The sequence below is a fragment of the Enoplosus armatus genome, chromosome 2 (assembly GCF_043641665.1).
Source record: "Enoplosus armatus isolate fEnoArm2 chromosome 2, fEnoArm2.hap1, whole genome shotgun sequence".
In the NCBI taxonomy this organism is placed as follows: Eukaryota; Metazoa; Chordata; class Actinopteri; order Centrarchiformes; family Enoplosidae; genus Enoplosus; species Enoplosus armatus.
This window is the reverse complement of record NC_092181.1, coordinates 418963-442654: the sequence shown is the minus strand read 5'-3', so window position 1 is coordinate 442654 and position 23692 is coordinate 418963. Positions and strand designations below refer to the sequence as shown.

General features: G+C 39.7%; 1 protein-coding gene across 1 annotated transcript in view; it reads right to left on the bottom strand.

Annotated features, from left to right (window-relative positions):
* The window catches only part of LOC139296676 (zeta-sarcoglycan-like), a 137961-nt gene that overhangs the window by 49695 nt on the left and 64574 nt on the right, over positions 1–23692 (bottom strand). The window contains exon 3 of the mRNA XM_070919152.1: positions 12459–12546. Coding sequence (XP_070775253.1) covers positions 12459–12546 — 88 coding nt within the window. The remainder of the gene's footprint in view (positions 1–12458; positions 12547–23692) is intronic.

Sequence of the window (23692 nt, the reverse complement as noted above, 5' to 3'; positions counted from 1 at the left end):
AGTGCCGTTTGTCATCTACATTAATCAACCTGATCTCGGGAGTCAGGGCTGTGGGATGGAGGGAAGATGAAATGGTGGAAGGTGCAGATGAAAAGACAGGAAAGGTTGAGCCACACAGCTCTACATATTCCTATGGAATTTAAAGCCCCTAACACAACCAAACAACTTCTTTCAGCATTAACACAATTATTAATATTGCTAGCTTTGAGAATACTTCTACAGAAAACCTTACTTAGTAAACTAAATGTGATTTGATTTAATTATCTTTCCCTACTTAGCTTAAGATCGACTGAAGATTTTCCTTTAAAGGGAATCTTATAAATGTCATAGTTTGCTTCATATGTGTGTTTAGTTCAGTCATTTATGTTTTCATGTTTCCTGTTTTGTTAATTTACTCTCCTCTTGTTTCGGTCTACTTCCTGTGCATGACTTCCTGTCTTTGAGTGTTTCCTGTCTGTGTGATTGTCTTCACCTGTCCTGATAAGTTTCACCTGCCCCTCATTATCCCCACCTGGCCTCTGTATTTAGTCTGTGTGTTTCCTTCTCTCCAGTGCCAGTTTGTTGTATGTCATTGCTGTGTTATTTGTCTTGGCTCCCTGTGTTCCCTGACCATCCTGTCGGTCTTTGTCCCCCTGGTTTTGCAATAAACCTGTTTTACCTGCATCAGTTCTGCTCCTGTGTCTGCATTTGGGTCCTGTTCCCCGTCTTCCTTCCTGCCGTGCTCCACCAGTCATGACAACAAATTCAAATCAGTCCTGTATTGTGCACCCCATGCATAAGTTTTCAATGTGTGTATTGTTCCTTTGTCTAGACCATAATGATGTGCAGCACAGCCATCACAGTGAGTATGTCTACATGCAGACTACTGTTGTGATTATGATCAGGTTCTTGGAGCATCTGTGTATGTGTTTGCTCAGGTAAATTTCATAACCTGGTGACAGAAACCAGGAAATTATTTTGTTAAGGTTTTGTTTTATAAAGGAGGATGAGAAAAGGAGAGCTCTTGATTAAATTAAGTCTGGTCTATTAATTTTTTGATCTATTAATTCACAATTGAGGACATACAGTGAGAGCCTTCAAACAATCATCTTGGGTTCAAGTTTTCCATCAATAATATACTCACGTAGCGAAGAGCATTTAAAAGCACAAATGTTAACTACTGTGAATATTGTGCACATACTGTACTTAGCCTGCTGAGCTCTGTATTTTACGTGGGAAATAACCGCAGTCTGTGTCACATTGATACATTTGAGCTGCAGTTGTGTGCTTCACATTACACAAATATGAAGGACTGCTAGAAGGAAAGGAAACGTTGCATTATGTTGCTAACTGACCAGCTTAGCTCAAGATGAGGGAAAGCCTGAAAACAAACCTGGCTATAGGATCAGGGTTGTCTGGAGAGACGCATGGAAACTTAAGTTGAACTAAAAAAATGCTTTATGTAACATATTTTCACTTATATGAAAATAGGCCTTATTTAAGGAAGTTGAACTAAACTGGTAAAACATCCTTCATGACAAACTACTCACTTCAGGTTCTAGCGCTGCCTGATGCCACAGGTGACACAGTAATCAGTCATAAGAACATACAGAAAATACAATGACAAAATAATATACTAATCTATCTGTTGGTATGAAACAAAAATGTAGAGTAGACAATCTGGAGTTGTTTTTTCCTGTTGGAAAAGTTGCACTCGTGGCCTAGGGTATATCTGATCTTTATGGCTTTCTAGTGACTTACATGCCCCTGTGAACATAATTACATTAATATCCTGAAGTCATGGCAAATGCAAGCTGCAAGAGATAATAATCTTTCATTTAAATATGCGTTAGTGAGCCTTAACTGAGACATTTTATTAATTGACCTTTTACATTTGCAATAAAAGCCTAGTGCCAACTTACAGCACCTGCTTGTAGGCAGCGTGGTGCTCACATTAAATGGTTTTTGCAGAGCATAGATGATGTCTGACTTAACTTACGACATGAATGTTCCTCACACTTTTATGACTCTGTAAGTCGCAATTACAAAGATTTATTAAACATATTCCACTATTTGCAGTTAGAAAGTCCTCCCCTGGATAATAGCATCAGCCTAGTGTCTAAAATGTAAACGTAATGGGCAATGGTGCCTAAGGGGATGTAGTGGTGTTCAAAATTGAATGCAAGTCTAGCAGGGAGCTTGGGCATTCTATCTTTTTATTTAAAATGCACACAGTTATAAATGTTTGTTTTCCAAACATGCCTAAAGGACAACTGAGTCATTGCTTTGACCTTGTGGCAGATTCTTTAACCATGGGACCCTGAATTATTCATGTTACAAAACAGACAGTGCAGAAAAAGAAAATGCTATTCGACATTATAAGTGTGTCCCAAAGAAAACTTTTGGTCAGCTTGCACTATTGTTGGTTGTAAACTTCTGTTTGGTTATCAAGCTTGACTTTAACACTGTATCACAGCTAGGGAATACTAACCAACTAACGTTTTTAGTTGAATGATTGCAAATTCAAGTTTGCATGGACAGTAATGGCATTATTAAACTACTTTTCTCAGTTCCTGTTGAAGTGATTTTGTGCAGATGTGAAGCTGGGTGGTAAGACAGAGAGTGACAGTATATTGTTGCTTTATGGCAAACAATAAAAGGGACGTTTTCTGCTGTTCTTGCAATAAATATTACACGCTCATAAACACACATAAAGTCTTCCTTGTTGTCTGAAGGTGACAGTATTCTTATTTGACTTGCATCACAGAGCGCCGTTTTTCTGATGTTTTAATGTCCTTTTTATTAAACACAGAAAAAGCAGATGGTTATTGTTGATGGTCATATAATTATATAAATATAATAATAAACAGTAAAATAATCTTGTAGCTTTGCCATGTCCTATTCAAGACATATTTAATCAACGGGTGGCCAAATGTGATGCAGCTGCAGACAGTGGACAGAATTAATAAAGGTACATCTTACAATATAATTCAATCCAATAAAACAACATCACAAACTATCACATCAGAAGTTACTACAAACTACAGTTTATAAAGAAAAACAAACATTGTAAGCTTTTTGAAGTGTTTATTTAGTGCAAATCTACTATATTCAATTGCCCTATATTGTCAAATTTGTCTGTTATCAAGTGTGTGAACTGGGTTGTTAGAGGAACGGAGACTATGTGAGATATCATTAGAGCACTTCCAATGGTGGACGCTTGTAAGGTAGCTGAAAGTGGTTTGATTACTAAGCTGCTTTATTAAAAAGGGGGAAAAAAATGGAAATAGTGTCTTGTATTTATTATACTAAAAACATTCGCAACCCATTCCACACATCTTCTATTGTTTCTGCCTGCAATACCAGAGGCAAGGGAGTGCTATCATGCTTGAAGCGCTATGTATCTGTCATTTTATTATTGTATCCAACCACCAGCAAACACTGTGAAGCCTATAGTTCACTGGTGCAGAAGGATGACTTCATATGGTCCATTAAATACATTCCTCATGACAAACATGCCCACACATATGAACAAGTGATGAAAACAATATTTGCCATATTGCAGCCAAAACAGTATGCAGACAATTAGCCTTTGTGCAATTAAAGTGCAATCATAAGGATAAAGGATAAATGACAACAATGGCAGTAAATCCATGCCTTTATTGAGTCCTTGATGGCCCCTTAAGTGTATTCCAGTTTGTTAATGCTCAGCTCTATGTATTTTTAATTGCCTCATTAAAACCATTGATTTGATCATAGAGAGGCAGTATAAAATGACTAAGACGTGCTGTCTGAACTTCGCTGATTGGATGAGGGAGACCGATAAAATTAGACTACTTAGTATCTCTGTGTTTCTCAGCCAGCCAAATCAAGCCAGAAAGATCTCACTCTAGCTGAAAATGTGATCACTGCGAAATATGATTGTTATGTACATCATTTGTTTCTCAGAGGGGGATTTGCAAAGATGTAGATTCATAATTAGACTGTGTGTAATGGAACAATTGAATTTTATGCAAGGCTTTGCAAGTGCTCACTCCGCACACTAATCAGAAACCAATTTTAGCTGACATTCAACTGTTTAACTGCTAGAGCAACGCCATGTTTCTGAGAATGAGTGAAAACAAAATATGATCAAATTTTATATATTTTTTAATTTCTACAGCTATAAATTCACCACTTTTACCACAAATCATTAACCATCTATTACTCTTTATGGCCTTTGCCTTTCAGTCCCCTAGTTTTGCGGCTTTGATAATCCACTTTTTGAGATACATCAGCTGAATGCACGAGAAATGAGGTGAGTGATTCCACCTGATAAAAGGGAACATAATTAGTGTAGGAGGGTAAAGATAATGAAGTGATAAATGTAAGCCAGAGTTAAGGAGAAGGTAACAAGGTCAGCAGGGAATTCATTGGTTTAATAAGAGGTGAGGTCCATACATGATTAAAAAAGGGGGAGTGAAAGGTAAAAATAACACAACAGAGTAGAAGAAGAGAGGGATGAGAAAGGGAGCAAAGAGGAAAGAGAAGGAAAAGGGCAAGATAAAGACAGAGGGAAAGTGCGTGTTGAATGAAGGATGAAAAAGGGACACAAGGAAAAATTGTGCACTGAAAGTCACTTTTAAAGTTGGAATCCTCAAGATTTCAGACGTGGTTGAGTTGGCGACACCTGTGGTTATTAGTGGTAGGTCTAACAGCAAACTATGATTTAATACTACAGCTCACAGAATTCTGGGGGCAGCAAAACAAGCTATTGTCGTTTAAACAAAGAAGTCAGGCAATAATTGGCCTTTTTTCATAATTTTGTGAGCAACCGAGATCTGATTTTATGCTGCACACTGCATGAGTCTGCGAACAGCAGGGCACAGTGAAAGGAGGTGGTTAGCTCACTGAGAAGTTGGAGGTGTGCAGCCTGTCACCTGCAGCTCCATTTCCACCATCATTCCCTGCAATATTTCAAACTGATCCGCTGTCAGAAAATGACGCATTTTTGATAGGAAGTGTTTGGTTTGCATTGGCAGTAACTTAATTGAGCATTTTTTTCAAGGTAATGTTACCACAGACCAGTTCGTAATACTGCAAATGCAGTATGGCTTTCATATGCTTTCATCAGTGGGCCAAAGGCTCAATCACCATTTCACAGACATTTAACAGACATTTATTTGAATGAAAATCTTCGAGATTATTACTTTAAAGTTGAAGGGGTTGTTTTTATGGCAGGTACTTTATGAATGACCCTCTCTCTGTCCAAAGCACAGTCTCAGACACACACTAACACACACTCTCACTTCCCAAAATCAAACCTTTCGAACACACATGCAGATACATCCACATTTGTCCTTACTCTTCCCAAAATGCATTTGGCTTCTGTGGCTACACTTTTTTTAAAATGCCCCCGGTTAAAATAACCCCCACATATGCAAGGGTAATGAGTGCTACCAATACCTCTGCTGCTTGGAGAGAAAGAGCATTCATTATCAGCACTTAGAAAAATGAAAAGTCAATAAGACAGCCAGAACATAAACACACACTCATGGAGGCTGTAATGACTGCCAGCTTTGCCAAAAGACAGACACACAGGTAAAGACACTGGGAATGGAGAATAAACAGGGAACAATAATTGAGCTGGCCAGTTTAAGCACTTGTAAATATTGTGCTCTGTGGTCTTCCAAGAACGCAGTTTCACTCAAGTTTAAACCAACATAAAACTATATTCATAATCTTTAGTGTTTGTGAAAGAGGCATTTAAGGCTTTACTAACAGTGGCTTTATAACACACAGTGTTTCTGACATCAACCTGAAACATTGAGAAAGCATTTTGTGTGCAAAATCCAGTCATTAGTAGGGAAAAAAGATTAATCTATACAATTTACTAATACCACCGCAAATCACTGTAATTTTATTTCTGAATGATTTCCAAGATTGGTAGTCCAACACATTTGTACTATATATTGCAAAACACAGCAGTTAGTGTTTTCTTGACTTTTTAAAGGAGAAGACAACTATAACTAGCAGTCTGACGTGTGGTTATAAGGTTTGTGTCATTTTATATGAATATTTTACATTTTTTTAAGTTGCTCAGCCAATCAGAAGTGAAAGAGGAACATCTCTGTTCCGTTCATGATGATAACCCCACCGCTTGCTGTATCTTCCTCCAGCGGATGCCGTTTCGACGCCACTGCACTGCCTCTAATTCTGAGACATCATCACCGAGGCGGGCAAAAGGGTATGGCTTCAAAACTCCAAGTTCACTCATCATCTTTATGGTGGGCCATTCAGAAGACAAAGATGACAGGCTCTCACTCACATTAACGAGCTGACAGCGACAGAGAGGAAGAGAAGGGATGGAGGGATGAAAGAAAGAGAAAGAACAATAAAACTGAGATGGGAAGCTCAAGGCCAACACAGAGACCCTCTCTATCGAAAGATGGGCCCACAGGAAGACACAAGGTGTATGTGTATGTGTGTTTTTCTATCTATTTATTTAATGATATTAAATTGAGTGTGGCAGTATGTGAGCACTCAACAAGTCCTTTTTATCGTCACAATGGAGACCAAAAAGATCAAAATACAAATTTGCTATCCTTTCGTGTGTTTTTCATAGGCACCGCAGACTGACCAGGTTGGAGACCAGGGGAATGCTCTGAGTAGTTTATTGACATCACCCTGCAGGATTTCTGGCTCTCACAGTGATAAAAATTCAACATTCATCAGTCACCTCTTGATGCTGACCTGCATAAGCAATCTCAAGCACCAAACAACAAAAACAAAATCTATTCAAAGCGCATTTAGGACTAATGTTCCACCCACACTGATATTTTGGTGACCTATGTGTAATAATTCATAGTGATCAATAAATCATATTGACCTCATAAAAAAGAAAAAAGATAGTATCTTGACAGTTGTTCTTTAATTTTGTCCTCAGACACAATGGTTTTACCACAGCACTGGGATCTATCTCTCCTTCCTTTACTCCATTGCTGCGCAGCTCAAATTAGTTCCTATTTTACCTGTGTCTTAAATATGTTAATGTACTAGTCCAAACGTTTGTGGGCATTTCACCTTTCCATACCACTGACCGTGATGACCCGTACCCTGTTGTACAAGCTAGAGCGAGCTGTTCCCGCACTAATAAGGGGATTACTGAGGTGGAACTTTTCTGTTTCCGATGTGGCAAGTGTCTGGTGAGGAGAAGTAACTGTCTTACTTTCAGGATTTCTGAGTATCCTCATGAGGATAATGAAGAAAGAGAGAGGAGGAGAGTGTTTGTGTGTGTTTGTTTGTGTGTGTGTGTGTGTGTGTATGTGTTAAAAGTGCTGCTGAGTCAGCACAGAGGCAACAGGAGGCATTGGCGGGAGGAGACCAAGGGATTTCCGGAGCCCAAAAGAAGATGCTCCTCAGGGGGATCCATTCTGTCTCATTCCATCCCATCAGCCCGCCGCTGAGGTCTTTAGTGTGTGTGTATATATGTGTGTGTTTGTATGTCACAGAGTGGTTATCGATGGAACTCCTGCTGGCTTGGCAGGTTTCCCTGTGTCTGGGGAATCTTAGCCCAAAGTTGTAGCTGCTGTGTAGGTGTACGAGTGTCTGACAGAAAGTAAGGGTTTGTGTGTAATTTGTGTTTCTGTGACACAAAGAGCGTATCAATAAGAGAATTCAGTATTTATGTGCAAGTGCATGTTCACCTTGTGTGCACTCGACGTCCATAACCACGTCCAGACTGCACAAGTTAGGTCGCACAACACTCTTCATGTTGTCGTGTAGCAGCCTGACCTAAGTTGGCTGCAGTAGGCTGTCTAGCTGTCTAGTTTTAAAACAGACTGATTCTGCTGACTGCAAGATAGACACGCAGACACACTCTCACTCAGACACACATAAGCATTAAAGTGCTTTTCTTGGTGAAGAAAGCAGCTTTAGAGAGTTTTAACAGCAGGAGGTGAGCTGTCAGGGATTTCAAACCTTCCAAGTGTCAGAAAGGGAAAGACTGTGTGTATAAAGACACTAGAAGTGCCTGGCCAGCCTACAGGAGATGCATATCTATATGCTGCATTCAGATCAAACAAGAAAGACAGTGGAGAGGAGCCTTTCTACCTGAAAATGCCATTTACCTCACCTGTTGTAAATGCTACTTGGCAATGATCTTCTTCCTCTGAAACATCCTGAATTCTGATGTCACCACTTTGTGATGGCAACTTGTATACATCCTCTAATGTTAGGTAATATGAAAAAATATGACCCTAACCCATAAATGACCATTCCAACCATGATGACAGATTTGTTCCACTGTTTGTTGTTGGTGATCCAAAGTCCTTTAGTTTTTTCAACATAAATGTCTGCTTCCTTGAGTATTCAAGACGTCAGGTTCCCGCCTGATTAAATAATTAATTCTGAATTTGCAAATGTTTTCAGTAAGAAAGCAATGAAAGGCTGAAATACACCGAGAGGTAATTTGATGCGTGTCATGTTTAATTTCCTAATGCAACCACATTTTCCACTAGCCAGGCACACACTGGTAATATTTTGTGGCTCATCAAATCACACGCTGAATGTGAAACTGTTTCTGACGGCATCAATAAGCAGCCAGATTTCAACAGCAGTTTCATCCAAACTAAACAGACGTAATCACAGACAAAAAAGACTAACCACTTCATTTTTAGGGGCTAAAAATGCCATGAAGTGGAGTTAAGTCCCTGCAAACGCACTATAGGCCAATATTAAGATGACAGTGACACAAAACATAATGAAAGTCTGCAAATACCTCATGACATAATTTAAGTACTGGGCAATTATGTGACAAGCATTTATGTGCCAGATAAAAAAAAGCAGCTAAGCGGCAGGAATTCCAATCATATCGGATTTGTCCTTTAAAAAGTCACAGCAGTACAAACTTTGTGGATCTTTCATTTGCGGTTAACATTACAGTGTTTTGTTTTCCTTAAAGACATGAACTTAAATAACTGAGTGCGCAGTATGAAAAAGCTAATCAGAAGTAATTAAAGCCAACAAAAATTGTCAATGGTCATGGTTAGGGCTGCCCCCTAAAAGTCGAAGATTTGAATCATCAGCCGGACACCCCTCAGATGACTGAGATTCTTCAAATCGAGCTGTCGTTTTTTCTCTTTGTCAGAAGTACTTGTAGAGTGAGCACTCCTCACTTTCACGCTACTCTCTGGGGTAAAATCATTCCACAACGTGTACAGGCAGCTACGGCCCCGGACCCAGGGTGAGCCTGTGTGAGACGATCAGTGCCCGTTCAGGCTCCGAGATAACGTAATCTTGTGCCTTTTGCTTAGAAGTGGTGAATTTACATCTCACAGCAACTTAATACGATATAGTCATTAATGTAGTTAGCACACATTAGCTTGTGGAACGTCGCTGTCACCCTGAACATCCCGCCGAATCCCGTTCAAAACTCTGGCAGTTCAATAAAGCGTTGCTTGATAAATAAATTGATGAAATAAGGAATAAGGAACGAATAGTCGAATATTCGTATTGAACAACCAAATCGGCACAGCCCTAGTCATGGTTTCCAACTGGTTCAAAAGAACAAACACTTCTCAAGGCAATCATGAGGTTGTACAAACCATGTGACAGTTTTTCCCATATCATGTGAGTATAACGGCACTCTCCTCTAACGTACCTCACAACTGTTTGCAGTTCTGTAACGATACAGACAGGAATCCACCATAGAACAGGAAAACATACCTACAATATCTCTACAGTCCAGAATGAATTCAAAGCAAGACATGAACATCAACTCTCACTCACACTTTCTTCTATCGCTTTCCCAAACTACATATAGTAAGTATAGTAGTAAGTCCAGTCCTATTCTGAGGGAGCTAATTAAATTGCAGCATGACTACTACAAGGCCCTCACTGTGACACTTGTGAGCCTAAAAAAATCTTTGTGCTTTCTCTTTGTGTTCCAACCCGAGGAAATGTTCAGAGGGCTTTTTAGTGCTGACCAATGGCTAATGAACTTTTGTAATGAAGAGACAAAAAAAAAAGACAACATTAAATCCCAGCTTTTTACAGCTATCTACATTTTACATTTTACATTTAACCTGCTCTGAACTCCAACCATTGCCCAATCTCCGCAACACACCTCATTGAGATGCATCAACTGCAACTTAATTTTTGTCCCTGGGGGGCAATTGGTTTTTCAGCAAGGCATAGTACAATACATAAAAGAACACAGGCATACAGTGAAATAAGGGGGAGGGGAGGTGCCCTGAATACAGTGGGCTAGAAGTCCAACAAAAGTAGTCACTGGTGCACAACCTTTGCAGTATACTAAATAAAATATAACATCTAAATATTACGAGACAAATTAAATAAGTAGAATGCAGAATATGACCATATACATACACAAGGAGGGTAAAGTAAAGTGCATACTGACCAGGCACGTTGATTACATAATCAAAATCTCTGCCATCATAACACAATCGCCATCATCTACGACATCGACATGACATGTCGTCAACACCACTGCTCACTTTCTAGTACACACTGCACACATCATTACATCTGTACCTGTTCTCTATAACATGATTCATTCTAACTTGCTTTCAAACAGCACAAGTGTGGTTTTATTAAAATTTATTTCATTTACATCTAAATCCTTCAACGTCTTATAATCAACCATGATTTTTGTGTTTTACGGCATTGTGAAACATAGCACAAATTGGAGAATTATTGTCATTATATGCCACTGGTATTTATTGTCTCCTGGGGCTCCATGCTAGAATTTTATCAGAGTTTCTGTCGGAACTGGTAACACAAACTTGCAATACTGTAATTATAGGGGGGTTTTAATATTCATGAGAATAATGTATCAAACCCACTTAACAGGGCCTCATTAATTGATTTTGTTCAATTTGTTCATGACCCTACCAACTGGCTTTTCATCCTCGGCTTAACTATCTCTTCAGGTCCATCCCTGAAAGTCACCACTCGATTATCCTGCTACAAGTGAGATTACGTCTTTCTCATGTTTCCAATGACAACTACACCAGCCAGCATATTAATACCTCCACCATCACCACCATCACCTCTCTCACTGAGCAGCTGCTGATCAATCTTTCCCTTGACAGTATTACCAGTGATTTAATATCCTGTCCAGTACAAGTGACTTAATAGCTCATCTAAAAACCAAAAGACTCTTCCACAACAAATCTGTGCCATAGTTGTTGAAGACTGAACCACAACTGACACACCCAAAGTAGCAGCACATTGTGACGCTTACGATGCCAACTTTACAAAAAGTAACTGTTAACAGAAGCTTGAATCCTCATTGATCACATTAAATCCAAATCAATAAGACCAACCCTTGCTTCTTTTTCACAAAGTTGCTCAACTTTCCAATAACTAACCACTCACTTGTTTCCAGTGAGCTGATTTCTTAAACCTCATATAAGTGCATTCTCCGATTACCGCAGTAGCCTGGTTTCTCTGAGTATTCGGTGTACTTAAGTGCATGTAAGCACACTGCATACTTACTTCATATTACCACTTATCAGTAAATAGTGTTCATTTTAGTGTTACTGTAGGCTAACAGTTGTACGTGTCAATTGAACCAGTGTGTCATAAGCCTTCTAAAATGTCAAGCTTGCCTATCTGATGTTAAAAACTTAAACTTAAACACTGATAAAACAGAGCTACATATTACTCAACCAAAACAGCTTTACTGAAGGCTTTTTTAATAGCCTATGCTTTGATGGTGGTACATTCGTAAGAGCTCTACAGTTGAGTTAAGACAGCTTTTTACCACCTCAACACTATAACCAGAGGCCAGCTACTCCCTGTTTTCTAAATTACTGATATTCTGACACTCCACATTATTTCCCTCCAGATTTGGTTATTGTAATTTTCCCTTCTCTTTCATCAAAAACCTGAAACTTGTTGAGAACACTGCTGCTATAATCATAAGCAGAACCAAGAGATTTTAACACACTGACCCTGATCTCTCCCCACTGGTCAACCATAGAAAGATAAACATGACAAATATTCATAAAGCCATAATGTACACACATATTTTCATCACTCATTCTTCACTAAGAATTTCCATGAGCAAATCTTACAATATCTGATTTGTTAAAAATCTTTTCATTCATGTTCTTGAACATTGTTTTGTTATTATTGAGCCCTACAAGAATATGTCATATTATATATGTCACATGTCCTCTGAGTGACATCTTCCGTAAGGCACTGGGCCCTCACTAATCCAATAAGAGCTTGGAAAAATGATTTAGTCGGGAAAACGGCATGGCTGCCAGCCACAGTGAGATACACTAATGGAAACAGATAGCATTTAGTTTGGTAAACAGAAGGAGGTAAAATGCATTTAGGAATTCAAGCACAAACAAAGCAATATAACTGACTGTCTTGAAGAAATGATCTGGTTTGGAGGTTGTTTTGAAAGAAAACGTTTACTGCCAATATAGTACGTGTGGACGTGTGTGTGTGTGTGTGTGTCTTACCCACGGTTAGCTGACCGGTCAGTTGTCCCTGATCATTCCTAGCATTGACAGTCACATTTCTGTCTGACTGGAGGATCAATGGACTGTCCTAAAAAGAGAGAAAAAAGGAGGAAGATGATTAAGACATTAGTAAATTGTATATTTCTCACACAAAACAAATCCATGTATACTGATGCTATACCTTCAGTTTCCATACCCACACATCTCCCCTGTAGCCCCTGCCCTCACCCCTCCGGGCACCAGTCAATACTGCATTAACCTGTATAACCAATACTGCCTCAGCCTGTATCAACCTTCACAGTTCACACTTGACTCCCTCACTTCTGCCAGTCTAACACACTCTGCATTTAATTTGCATAATCTATTCAAAACAGCATCCTGTCTGTGAGTGTGTGAACGTGTCAGACAATTGTGTCTGTGTGTGTGTGTGTGTATGCGTGCAAAAAAAGGCAATTATTCTCAACCTAAATGAGCTAAATGCAACTGTGACCCTGACCTCTGCTCTCCTCTTTAAAGTCTGATTGAGCCACACGCTGTCCACATTAGTTTACATTCAGTGGATGTGTGTTGCAATGAATGCAAACCCTATGTCTACCATTTTCATTAAGTTCCAAACTGAATCGAACATCCCACTGTCTCTCTCTCTGGCCCCTCCTCTTACTCCGTCTTTCTACTGTGCAGTAGTCTGGAAAATCATCCTACTCAGATTCTTAACCAACTTTTCCTTCCCTCTTTCACTGTATCTCTGCACTTACATAATTTTCCTTTTATTCTCTTTCCCTTTACTCCTCTCCCTCTCTCTTTTAAATTGCTTATTTGTTTTGGCAGCGTGAAATGAATAGCTCACAGGTGACCCAATTTCTCTGTTGATTTCCCCAAATTAATATCTTGCTGCATTCCAGTCTGAATTCCAAATGAGAATTGTGTTAAAATTGGAAAGTCGTTGATCCGTTGAAATGGAAAAATCCTCTTTTTTTCCCCTTTTCACTCTCAATCTCCCTCTCTCGCCCCTCTCTCTCTCTGTTTTGCTATTTGTTATGGATGGATATTCATTGTTTTGTGGTCTGCTTACGCGAGTCGAGACCAAATTTCTAATGTGTCACACCTGTCTGTGCTCTGTTTTGGAGCGTCCAGAGACTCCCGGGACGGGCTGATCACAAACACAAACACGAACTGACGCACAAGCGTGAGGGACAAATACAAGTTATGGATGCACAGAAAACACACACAAAAAAGCATGCACAAACACAACACAAGCAGTGACAAACAGGACTTGTGTGACTACAAGTGGGTAACACACACACCTTACACGCTAACATCCAAATGAGTGCTTAGGTGTGAGTTCATACACATCCCAGCCTCTGTGCACGCACACACAGACACACACCACCCACTCATACAGAGTCAGGTAACAAATTTGCCAAACAACAAATGAGTGCTCCACACGGTTTATTGTGCATTGCCTCTCTCATCTGTTTCCTAACGCATGTGTGCTGGATTAATTATTTTCAACGGGGCGTGTGATAGGCTTCACTATATTATCTTTCCACCCTGTTTAAAGCGATGGGCATTTGTAAAGCATGACAGATGTAATGTGCTTTGAATCATTCCAGCTCAATGGGCAGTGTGCATGAACAGGCCGGATCCTATTCACTTAGTGCAGGACTCTGTCATTTAGAAGTATGACCATAGATGGAAAATCTTATTTGATTAAGCACTCATATGCAAATGCATGGAAATAAGGGCTATAAATAATTGCTGCATATTAAACAGCTGCTAATTTCTATTTGCACAACAGCTGAATGAAGCCAAACGATCTGATTGGTGGTGCTTGCGTGAAACGTTGGAGAAGGTAACAATAATGGCTAGTCCCTCTTAATAAGAAAATCGTCAATTCTACCCAGAGGCAATCAACAATAATCATAGTTCACACCGTCAAGTGCAAAATGAAAAGCTCCCTATCACCTTGGTTACCAATGTCAAGTAGCATAATGTATTCAGAATATACGTCTTCACACAAAACTGTTGAAGAATGAACAGTGTCTGTGCTTGCTTACACTCATGTTGGCACGCACTACCCTGATGAAACCCATTAAGACGTCGCACATACTGTTGGCAACTCGCTTGTAAAATCCATAATGTGCAGTCTTCACTATGATTGCGGGAAGTGATGTGAAGAGCTCTTCATACAATGCTGGGCGCTATGTGATTACTTCAGGATTTGTTCACACAGTTAGAAGAATGGGCCATGGACACTAGCTTCATATGATTAAAAACCGATGTACATCTACAATACAGAAATACATATTTTTGAAAAACCGACTTATAAAGAGCTGCTGCTTATAAATACCGATTAGGTCATTTTCAGTAAAGCTATTGCATAACCCCCCCCCAAAAAAAAAATTAATTAATTATTGATAAAATTGAATATACCTTGTTTAGTTTGACAAACATACACATTCTTCCCATTTATAATGGCTAGGTCTTCCTCGGTGCCTCTCCAATGCGGCCCTGTTTTTTAAAAAACACACTCCAGCTACTACTTAAGCCACTCAACCTGGGCTACAGGCAGGGGGAGGTGAGGCTTGTGCTGACAGACTCACCTGACCCACTCGTACAGAAAACCAAGGTGCTAGTTCGTACAGGGCGCAAGCGGAGGGCCGAACAAGCAGTTGACCAGGCTATCAGCCAGCTGAAACACCATGTTCCCAAGATGTGGTCCAAAGCCACAAAGAAGGAGAGGAAGGAGTTGGTGGTCTCGGAAGTGACCAGAATGGAGAAATTATCAAAGCTGTAAGTCAACAGCAACAAGGGAGATTCAATTGGAAGCAGTCACCAACAGGGCCATAACGTGGGCCGGCATGTGGAAGATCCCTCAAGCAAGGCTGAGCTTCCTCATTAGGTCCACATACGACACCCTCCCAAGTCACACGCCTTTGGTATGGCTCCGAAGAGAACTGCCACCTCTGTGATGTCCAGAACACATCCTGTCGGGCTGCAAGTCAGCTTTGACCCAGGGCTGGTATGGATGGTGCCACGACCAGGTCCTGCAAAAACTGGCAGAGGTTTTGGAGGCACGCAGTCACTGTCCCGTGGGAGGAAGGTATGGAGGCAGCCTTCCAGAGAAAGAAGCAGAAGTACAACGAGCTGTCTGCGGCATGCACAGAAGCAGGGTGGAAGGCATCCACCTACCCTGTGGAAGCTGGCTGCAGTGGCTTCATTGGAAAATCCACCCAATGATTCCTGAAGGCTCTTGGAAGTACAGGGTCCAGGCAGAAGAAGGCACTCAGGGAACTGGCTCAGAAGGAAAGATGCAAAGTGGGGTAAATATGCATCTTAGGGTCAGCTGCAGGGAGGTCTCCCTACCGCTGCCCCACTGTCTTGAGATGTTCTGTGAAGGGTGGCTCCCAGGTGATGACCCTGCAGCTGGCCCGTTGGCACCGGCGGAGGTGCAACAGGCAACAATGCCCAGCAGGTAGTAAATACCTGTGCTTCCATCCAGGTTCCTTTTTGTTAGTTTAGTTCAATTAAGCCTTTATCTGGATATAAATGCTACACAAACAACATTACTAAGGCATTGAAATAAACTTGACCACAATATATTGCTGTATATCAGCTGGTTTTCTGTGACATTAAAGGTTCCAGGAAAGTACTTCTGATCTTCAGTGAGGTTTGCATGATGTTTGATGATGGTTTGATGTTTTCACATTTCAATGTTAGTTTGATGTTGGTTGTGCTTTTGGAGTTATACTGAAAGGGTTATTGCACTGCAGAATGGTAATCGTTTCATTTCTTAGATATTAATCCATTGGGTGATGCATACATCATCTTTAACATTGTTTGATGTTAGCAATCCAATCTGTGTTTGAATTATACGACACTCTGGGCTGTGTGCGTGTGTGTGTGTGTGTGGGCAAAATGTGTACATATCTATTTTCTTGCCATTTGCATTGACATTTACATATACTACTGATACATGACCATATGGCACTGCTACATCTTCATACCAGTTGCAGACTATAGCTGCCCTACATGGCCATGATGAACACATACACATACACACACTCTTATAGTGCCAACAAATCTTGCTGTGGCCAATTGACAGCAGCCTCACAATGATTACAGATTCCCCCCTCAGATACGTCTCAACACCATCCAACGCCATGTTCACAAACAATAATTATGCATAAGCTCACTGATTAAACAATACAATATGAAAGCGCCCTACAGCATTTCCACATAAAACACATCACACATTTCTACATTAGCTAGCCTGTGTTATAAGCATTATTGTAATATAATTCAAGTCTACAGACAGAAATATCCTCGGGCAGCCACAGGGAGACGAGTGTGTAGAGTCACATATTTAAAACAAGCTCATTTTGAAATATATAGAAAACAATGGAATTACAATGAGCAACAGTACATTATATTCAAAACTATTTATTTTGGGACAATCAGGGTAATTGGCAAGATATGTGATACAACTAGATTAGACTAGATTAGTACACCGAATTGTCTGTAGTAGCAGAGAGAGAGATTTAAGGCAGGATCATGCTCAAAAAGATGTAGTTTCTATGACTTTGGAAGTGTTCCCAGTATATATATATATATATATGTATAAATATGAGGATAACAGCACACACTTTTGCACAATCTTTCCAGGAGGGTTTTCACGGCGTTGCGCTTGGTTGTACACATAAAAAGTGACAAAAATAAAGTAAATAATGAAAAAGCTCCTTTCTCACCTCTGCACAGCTCGCCAATTACCATCCAGAGAAATTTACCTGACAAATCAAATCCTTGGATACATAAAATGCATACGTTAAAGGCAGTGGTACTGATAGCACCAATAGATAACAAAAAATGTCAAAATATGGTTTGGTGAGCCCTTGTAGCATTTCCTCACATGTACCATACATCATATGTGATGTCTACTTTATGCTCAGTTCACTTCTCTGTTTATCTTACTCTCCCGCTCTCTGCATTGTCCCTCTGGCTTTTTTGTTTAGTGTCTCGCTCATCAATCTCCCCTCATTGTGTGAAATGTGCACATGCTCATACTCTCTCTTCTGAGCTGACACAACATACACCACACCACCATTAATTCAGTTAATAGTTTAATTTCACTGATTATAAGTACAGGCATAGGGCTGCCAGCCTGAGGTAGCCAGTGTAATTAGTCAGGTAATAATAAGCTGTGGACTGGTGGCTCATCATCACAGCCTCCAGCCACCAGTACAGATGGGTCCTAATAACAGCTTTCAGCTCGCCTGTCGCACTGGCTGTCTCACTAACTGACGCCTGTCTGTCAGCCTAAAAAGCTCTGGACTGAATGTTCATAAGTGATATGATTGGTTATTTGTGTTTAGTCATCGCTCTGATAACAGCTTTCAGCTGTTACGTTTGTCTCTTATGGTCTGTCTCACTAGCTGTCTGACTTCATACAGTATCCATCTCAACAGGAATGTACACAAGCCTCATACAAGATACATTTGGTTGATTCACCTCTGCAATAAGCTTTTCGCTCTCCTGACTATATCTCTGGTATTGCCTGTCTCACTGACTTTCTATCTTTTTAGGCAATGGACATGCACTTAACAAGAGATACTTTTAGCTGTCAATTTAACAAAAAGCTTTCAGCTATTCTGTTGCTGGTCTGTCATTCTCTTCCTGTCTCTCTGAATGTCCAAAAAGCCACCACCTCTTCAGCCAATCTGCCTGTCTATTGGGCACTCAATCTGACTCTGTGACTGACTCATATACTGTACGTTTTTAAACTATGTAATAAAGACATTTTTTAAGCCTTCTCAACACCCACATAATAAAGAGTAAGGTGATTAAATGTTGATTACCCATCTCTGAAATGTTTTTTTTTTTTTTTTTTTTTTTTTACATATACAGCAGTTTTGTAGCAACATTATCAATCATGTGAAGTTGTGTTTCTAGTCACCTGGCAAATGTAAGTCCAATATTCACCTTCTATTTTCTATAGTGTCTGTCTGCTGTTTGAACAGGTAGTTTTCACTGAAAACTGAAGCTGAAAACTGAAAAAAATGACATTATTAGAGCGGTGAGAGTGAATCAAAACAGTATAGATGCGGGATGCACAGATAAACAATGAGCTGAAACTCACTTTAAAGCTCCATAAAAGCTGATTGGAGCTGCAGATTCAGTACGAGCGACATCTTTCACACTGTCACATTGTTTTCACATTGTTATTGATACAATATTATAAAAACATCAATTACATCCACTGTAACTTTCTACAAGCTGATTTTCATACCATACAAACATGAGGAGGCACTGTCGGCTACCTGAAAAGAGGGGAATCAAGACTTTGTAGTCCAAGCTTTTATACTGCATACTATGAACAAATTATTCATATCTGCCTATTGAGAGACAATAAAAATCTTAATTTAAATGAGCAGTAGACCTTCAGATACCTACCTATATACAGTATCTGATTATTTTTAGTCGGTATGTCTTTTTTTCTGTGTTAACCTGTGAAGAATCCCACTGTTATAAATTACTAGCTGTTACTAGGAATGTGCGATGAACATCAACGGCAAGACAGAGATGATAGAGCAATAGTGATAAGACATGTTGTAGAGAAAAATGGTGAATTAATTAAAGTGTGGGGGAGTGAAGGCAGACAGGGAAAGTTGTTTAAATGTATCAGTAAAGACAAGTTCATAGTATATAGTCAAAGCAAAAATAGAATACCAATCAAACAGTGGGTGATAAAGTGCCTGCGGTGTCCCTCCATTCCTCTTTCAACTTTAATTCAGCTAATTAGCAAGGACTGTTAAATAAGTGATGTGTTTGTTGGTGTGCGGTGCTAATTTGTTGTTTTCAGTCCCCACGGCCATGTAACAACACAAAATAAACTAGGGTTGCTCACAAGCTTGCTCTCCAGGTACTTGGATTTAATATGTTCAAGGGTATTCATGTGCATTCAGGGGCCTTATCGTCTATTTAACATATCATCAGTGTCCTGTGCAAGCCTTGTGTGAACAGTTTTGAGATCAGTTTAATCCATTCAAATCTCAATGTGACAGCTGGCATGAGACTGGGCCAGTCAAGACATGCCAGTTCATGTGTCTGCGTGTGTGTGGTCCTCTGTAAATTACTGCAATTATTTTAGACCTCTATGTCAGAAACATTAAACAATCATGGTACTGCTTGATTGAATTGCTGAATATCAAGTCTATTCACAGTTTCTTTATATATCATTTGAAATGGAGTTGTACTGAGCTATGTTAAATTACACAATTGATATCATCATTTGAAAGGCAGATTTACAGCAAAGCTACAATCAAATTGTCTAATATTGCTGTCACAGTGAGTATAAAACCTTTTCTAAAATTGAATTCAATATTTTCAAACGAGGTTGCAAATGGAATATTATCTGTTGATAGTGCCATAAATAATGTGCCATAGATCTACCAGTCCTACTCTTCAAAGTATAGCTTATATCCCTAATTGAAAACCACAGCATGTGATGTTCAGCAGGGTTCCATGTTAACCATGCAGAGAGTAAAACATATTTCTGATGAATATTTACCACAGAATGATTGAACTAAGCATGATATCCATCTTAATCAATCAAATCCTTTTGGGGGGGGGGGGGGCAGACCCCCTGACCCCCCGCTTTGTTGTGTGCCTCCCACTTCTCAAACCAATGTTACGCCCTAATAAGTTACAGAAATAAATAGGACTTGATATCGAACTTCAGTAGCCTGCTTTTTGAGCACCGGCCCTTGACAGATCATTAACCAATCCAAAATGTCATAAAGCCTTGGTGATGAATTTCAAATGATAACCAGCCATAGAAATAAACAGTCATTTGTCACAAGCTTTGTTTTTCATCTTTTTGCTCCATCTTGGTATGCAATTTAAACGTTAAACGTTGAATCAGACAGCTGGGGTGTGATGTGGGGTAACCAATCAAAATCCTAGGCAGACATGAAGAAAGAGTAGCACTCCAAAAAGATTTTCTGAACCATCAAGTTGGATGTATAAATGGACTGCTGACTTAACACTGACTTTATGGCTGCATTACGGTCAAGAATATTAAGGTCAGGAGGGATGTTACTTTGGAAGGAGTTGTCTCAGGGCTCTGCTGAGGTCTGGCGCCAGATAAAAGTGTAAGAGAACATGTCTGCATTATCTGCAGTAAAACCGAGATGTCACTCATTGTTGCACTGACGTAAAAGTACTATTGTAGCTCCACCTGCTGCTTTTACTCATGTTTCATTCAACGTGTTTTAATAAACATTTTTGACAACTAGCTAACAGAAACTCTGATAATTGTAACATTTTCCTCTTGGCAGTTTTTTGGCAACAAGGTTAAGTATTGTCCTTCCAAAACTCAAAACATCTCAGATAATCAGAGGTGTGCTAAGTCTGCCTTCAGGCATATTCAGACGTAACTAAAATAATGATCACATTCATTTTCTTGTGACACAGATGTCAGTTATACACAGCAGTTTCAGTTGAACAGGGATCGAAACACTAATGTAACCACCAACAGTGCTCCATTTAAATAAATTAGACAACAAAGTGTTACAAGATGTGCGTCTGGTGCCTCTAAAAACAGATTTAATTATTTTTATATTTACATTTACAGTGCAGTAAGCTTCTATTTCACCACAACAAACACAGGTGTGTGCTATTTGCAAGTCTCCAGACACCAACCTAAAGCAACTGAAACCATTAATCCAGCTCTAATGCTAGATGAAGTTTCAGACAATCTCTTCATGATCCATCTAAAATAACCTTGCACTGTAGCATTGTAAAATACTGCAGAGACCTGCTATCTCAAATTTTTTATTTTACTGTAGTCCAATAGCATTTCCAGTGAAAGGAAACAATATCTCTATTCTGCAGCCAAACCACTTAAATAAACCACACAATGTTAAGATTTTATGTGACATTGTAAATTGCTGCTTTTGTTCCTATTTCTGAGAAGTGTACAAAAAGTGTCTTTGTAAGACACTGACAAATGTTTTAATGGGTGTTCTAGTAGCGTTTCTGGGGTATAGGCTCCACTGTGAGACCAACGGCCATTGCTCTTTCTGCCAGACAGATACCCAAAGAATAGATTGTTTAATACCAAAGAAGGAAATTGTGGAAACGGATACAGAAAGGCAGAAAGGGTGAGAGAGACGCAGGGGTGGGAGTGGTTGGCTTGGGGTATGTATGTAGGAAAAGGAGCACAGAAAGAGAGAGTGGGAGGGTGGGAACGAGAGGTAAAGGTAAGCAGGGACCTCCCGGCTTCAGGCTTGCAGAGCGATAAATCTCGAAACTAGCAGAGAGGAAAAAAGGAGGGAGAGCGAGATAGAGATGGGAGGCAGAGAAGGGTAAACCACAGAGCATTTGTTTTGGAGATAGACACACCAAATAGATCTATAAACAGAAGCCGCTACGTCAGCCCTCTACTTTCCGCTTCTCCACGATAATGGATGGTACTTCAGGGACCAGTCAACAAAGTCACACAGGAATAAGGAAAAAATGCCAGCTAAAGAAATACTAGAGGAGATTGAAGTTAGAGGAACCACTGTGATTTGTGCATCACAAATCTGAGGTTGTTTATGTCAAATATTTATTACTATGTGTAATTCAGGTTGTCCTGGAAAAAACATTGACATATATACAGAACATATGTATACTTTTCCTGTGTTCATCAGCTACCCTTGCTAAATCTGTGATTTGCTCATGGTTGCCTGGAACAGAGGGAGGCTACTCTCGCCAAATAATTTGACTTGCCTTGTTCTCCCCAAGATCTGAACATTTCCGAATAAATATAAATGTAAGTATATTAATGAGATTCTTTAAATACATTTAATCTATGGTGACAGCATTTTGCTGTAGCCTCTGGTAAAAAAAAATGCTTGGAGTTTCTACCCATGTATTCCATATTCCAGAGATTTGCAAAAACTATCCTGCAAGTGAGGTTTTACAGACGATACCTTCCAACCTGAGGGCTTAGAGATAAAATACATCTGAGGGATTCTTACATAACATTTCAGATTAGAGCTTTGGAATACATTTTCATATAATGGTCTTAAGCACACAATCCGAGGATACTGTTACTTCTTTTGTGGCATTAGTCAAATATTTTTGCTAGAGTTTCTGCAGAGGCTGAACTGCCTCAGGACATGATAAGAACTATGAGAAAAAAATAGGGAGAGACAACTATGTGCATGCTATCAACTGCATACAACTTTCTTTAACTTCCACCTGGGAGTCATTTCCCACATTAATGCATATTGGACTGGTATTGTTTGGTGTTCACAGAAGGACAGCTGCAGTATTTGTTAGGATGCTTGTGTTTTATCCAAAATCTAGAATTATATTTATCTTTTCATTCTTGTGTAGACAATTTGGGAACACAAACAAATATATGACATGGCAAAAGTCAGGAAGCCTAAACTAATGAAATGCAAGGATATAAATAATATAATCTTAAATATTTAGCAATTTTAAAACAAGTACCGTCTTTAAATATGATATTACCAAGCATCCATTCATATTCTATATCCTCTCATTCTATGCATTGGTGGAAGGTGGGCATCACAGGGTTAAAGCACAACAAGCACACATTCACATTTGTGGACAGTTTATTAAGGGCAGTTCTGCACCTGGAAGAAACCCACACAGGGGGAGCATGAACACTTCACATGGAAAGGATCCAGCTGACTAGCAGGTTCAAATCTCTTACTGTGAGGCAGCAGTGCTCACCACTGAGCCACTGACCACCATCTTAACACACATATTATATCAAAACATAGTAACATAATTCTCTTTTCAGTCAAGGCAGGTCAGCTTCAATGCTTGTCTGAGGGTACTTCCCTCATCAGAAACACCAGCTTTCGTATGCACACTTTGCTGAAGCCCATATTTTAGTATAACCCCCTGCACACGCAGTGAAAATTCAGCAATGGCAAGAGGCAGCAGATCTATGTGTCTCACTGGGTACAGTGTAAATGCACATCATGAACATCATGCCATGTCTGCTGTGTGTCTGTTTTAAACATGCATGGAGGCAAAGTGAAATCAACTGTGTTGTTATGGCAATGAAGCAGGGAGATATTGAATCATGATCCTGCACTGTGGGACTACAATAAGAACCAGCAGAACTAATCCATGATGTAAAAAACATGTATGCAGGCATGTACGCTCACACACAAAATACTACATCCACTGGTCTGCTGAACACATGTACTCAC